The sequence below is a fragment of the Pundamilia nyererei genome, unplaced genomic scaffold (genome assembly GCF_000239375.1).
Source record: "Pundamilia nyererei isolate P.nyererei 1_Seehausen unplaced genomic scaffold, PunNye1.0 scaffold00841, whole genome shotgun sequence".
In the NCBI taxonomy this organism is placed as follows: Eukaryota; Metazoa; Chordata; class Actinopteri; order Cichliformes; family Cichlidae; genus Pundamilia; species Pundamilia nyererei.
Window position 1 is genome coordinate 9,960 of NW_005188242.1, and position 3,761 is coordinate 13,720.

The 3,761-nt window shown below is 38.6% G+C and overlaps 1 protein-coding gene across 1 annotated transcript; it reads left to right on the forward strand.

Moving 5' to 3' along the window:
• Positions 1 to 273: 273 nt before the first annotated feature.
• On the forward strand, positions 274 to 3,547 carry LOC102215537 (ribonuclease inhibitor-like; the record flags this gene model as incomplete). Its single annotated transcript, XM_005755023.1, has 4 exons — positions 274 to 447; positions 2,161 to 2,334; positions 3,359 to 3,393; positions 3,501 to 3,547. Coding segments are annotated over 4 exons (430 nt in total), but the record flags the coding sequence as incomplete, so codon positions are not given.
• Positions 3,548 to 3,761: the final 214 nt, after the last annotated feature.

Consider the following 3,761-nt stretch of genomic DNA (forward strand, 5'->3'; position numbering starts at 1 on the left):
GAGCTTATCCAATCACCCTTAACGGTGGGAGTCAGGCTATACCTTGGGCTTTTCACCAATCTAATGCAGGATTAACAAAGAGAAACAGACAAGTATTCATACTCAACTACTGAATTAATCTTAAAGTAAAGTTGATTCTGTTCATATGGACGTAATAGTCTCACTGGGAGGGACGTTTTGTCATTCAAGTGACATCTTCAGTCTCAGATGACAACAATAGGTTTTAGGTAAACCATAGTGGATTTTTTTGTCAGAAATGTTATTGTGTTTCAGACTTGGTGGCTGTAACCTCTCAGAGAGAAGCTGTGAAGCTCTGACCTCTGTTCTCAGCTCACAGTCCTCTAATCTGAGAGAGCTGGATCTGAGTAACAACAACTTGCACAACTCAGGAGTGAAGATGCTCTCTACAGGACTGCAGAGTCTGTGTTGTACACTGGAAACTCTCAGGTAAGCAAACTTTTCCACTTTAATTCCAAAAGTCAGAATTTCTGGATAATTATTATTGCATGTACAGCTAAACTTTAGACAAATGTAAAATTACATTTTGACATTTTACATGCATGATGAGATTCTTATTTGCTATCTAAAAATGTTTGATGTGCAAATTCTGTTTTAGATTTGTTTGTATAAATTACTTAGGCAATGATCATTCAGAGATTTAGGGCCATTTGTGTTCAAAGCATTTTAGTTTCCTTTTATTGTTATGAACCTTAAAGTCAGGGCTGAGATAGGACTGTAGAAAAATAGGAGAAAGCAACATTTGGCATTTAACTAGATTGCCAAAATAAAAAGTATATTGTATATACATCCACAGAGATGCTGAGACACATTTGTCAGTGATTTTTCCTGAGGTCACCTGGTATTTTGGGCTCTAAAACACAAGTAGAGTCTTGATTAGTGATCCAGCCAAAAGAGTTAACTTGTCAAACAGTAATTCTGCAAATGTACTACTTATAAAGTTAGGGAGACTAAAAAACTTGGATGAGTGACATCGACTGAAAATGCTATGTCCAGATACAAAAATCAACAAGACTGTGTCTACAAATTATGGAACAACTGAAGTTGGGAAGACTTTTTTTATTTTTTTAATTCTAGTGAAAAAATTTCCAAGAATCTGCAGAAATCTCAGGTGGCACTGTCCTGATGTGGTTGTGGACCCATGCAGTAATTTTCAAGAAGAAACCAAGTCTGTTGTTAATACAGTGCCAACTCAGACCCAAAGATAACAAGCATCCAGTATTAAATTAGTTTAGTCTGTTTACTCTGCGCACAGACAATCTGAAGGAATCATTTGCTGAAAACCTGGACTGGAGTAGAAAGTTTACTAGAAAATGTGAGTGCATCTTAATGGACAATCTCTACTACGGCCAACACTAAAAACCAATCAACAGATCTACACCATATCAACAGTGATCCTTGAAATTTTTGGCTAAAAGACAAACATCCACAAGGAGAATTACCCTCCATGAAGGGGTATAGAGGCCAAGATGAACCATAAAGGAAAGTTTGTCAACTATCAGAACTGCAGCAAAGACATCCATGAAATACAAAGCAATAAGGCCTTACCTGATGATTAGCTAACTGCCTAAAGAAGCATATCAGAGAGTAAGAAGCCAGTAGAATAAATCAGCTGTTTTCACATGAAACCTCCAGGGTGTGTTGCTACCAGCACGTGAACAATATGAGCATGGCAGCCACTTCTGTTCTGCATTCTGCCATCAACAGCTGGCTACAGATGCCAGTCATGGAATGGAGCAGTTAATGACCACGTCTTCCAAATCGATGACCTCAAGCTGTATGCCAGGGAAACAACCAAATATATGTGTAGGTGTTCCTAATATTAGGCCAGATTGATCTATGAACTGCACTCATTAGTTAAAGGCATCTGTATTGTTATTGGTATGATTTTAGAAAAAAACAAGCCCTTTGTTTCCTTGATATCAATTTGAAACAGAAATGTACAGTTATGCACGAACTACACATAGTTCCTAGAGTTTTCAAAAGTAGATGTGGATTATTAAAAAAAAAGAGAGACAACAAATATTATAGTTGTAGTTGTCTCACTATAAATAAAGCAAAAGACAACTGAAGAAAATGAGAAAAAAATGAAGTACATAAGAGAGCTTTCTATTGATGAATTGTTGTTTGGTGTATTTTCAGTCTGTCAGGCTGTCTGATCACAGAGGAAGGCTGTACTTCTCTGGCTTTAGCTCTGAGTTCCAATCCCTCTCATCTGAAAGAGCTAGATCTGAGCTACAATCAACCTGGAGACTCAGGAATAAAACTGCTGTCGGCAGGATTGATGGATCCATCCTGGAGACTAGACACTCTCAGGTATGAGGAGAATGTCTAATAGAAGAGGAGGAGCTGGCAACATTTCTTTCCCTTTTTCCTATGCTCACAAAAGAAACATTAGTCCACTTTGTCAAGAAAATTGAGAGATACTTACAAATTGGGACACCAAGAACTTGCCCAGGAACAATAATTTTAACTGGCTATAGCTCTATGCTGTCCTCACTAAAGTTTGTTGCAGGCAACGTAATTTCAGCTATACAGCTAGCTTAACATTCTTTATTCCCAGCACTTCATCCTCCAAGAAACAGGCTGCTTGCTGTGTTTGGCAGTATTTAATGATGAAAATAAATTCTCTAACATTGCTCTAATGAAAGATACATGACCACAAATTAAGCATCTGCTGAAAAAAATACAAGCATCTATCTGCCTCCATGTGATTTAACTCAAAATAATGTCAAAACTTACTAATACACATTAAATGTATAGGAACTTACGGATGAAGCCGATATTGTGGACTTTAACAGCAGGATTGCAGAGATTGCCATCAGATTACAAATGTTTTTACTGTAGCAGCTAAAGAGCTTCTTCCTACTTCCTGTAGACCACTTCCTCTACAAAAAAGACATTCTGCTTAGTTACCACTAAGTGGCACTTCTTAAATAACTATAATATCAGTTGATTTTAAAGGAACCTCTCTCACAGAGCTCTGCAAAAGTTTCCCGGAAGGAGCAGTAAGTCCCACATTTATCTAAAAAGTGGTGCTCATACGCAATGTAGATTATTCCTTGCTGACTGAAGGAGTAACTTTCTGTAGGTAATCAGTAAAGTGAGACAAAGGATTATGATGACCACGGAAGAGTTTGGCAAGTCCTTCAAAGGACTAACAGATCCAGGATCAGTCCAAATCATCAGCAGTTTGATCCATGTATGATTGAAGTTAATTTGTGAAAATGTTGGACTATTTCTTTATCAATGTCTAACGGTACGTGTATGAGAGCGACGTAATGTCCATGTGTGCATGCTGACAGAGACTGTGCTGGTCTGACCCCCCTCCTCCTTTCAGGGTGGAGCCTGCTGGAGTCCAGTGGTTGACACCAGGTCTGAGGAAGTGTAAGTGTGTTTTTAATGTGATTCATGAAAACAAAGCAGCACACATTCAACTGTCTTCAAACTGTCACATCACTCATTCACCTCTCTGATGTCAGGAGTCATCATCAAAGTGTCGATCAATGAACAGATGATGGATCAATAACTGCAGCTGGATTGTGTTTGTTCTCTCATCAGATTCCTGCAAACTCACAATCGACACAGACACAGTTCACACAAGCCTCCAACTGTCTGACAATGACAGGAAGATGACACATGTGGAGGAGGTTCAATCATATCCTGATCATCCAGACAGATTTGATCGACTTACTCAGCTGCTGTGTAGAAATGGTCTGACTGGTCGCTGTTATTGGGAGGTC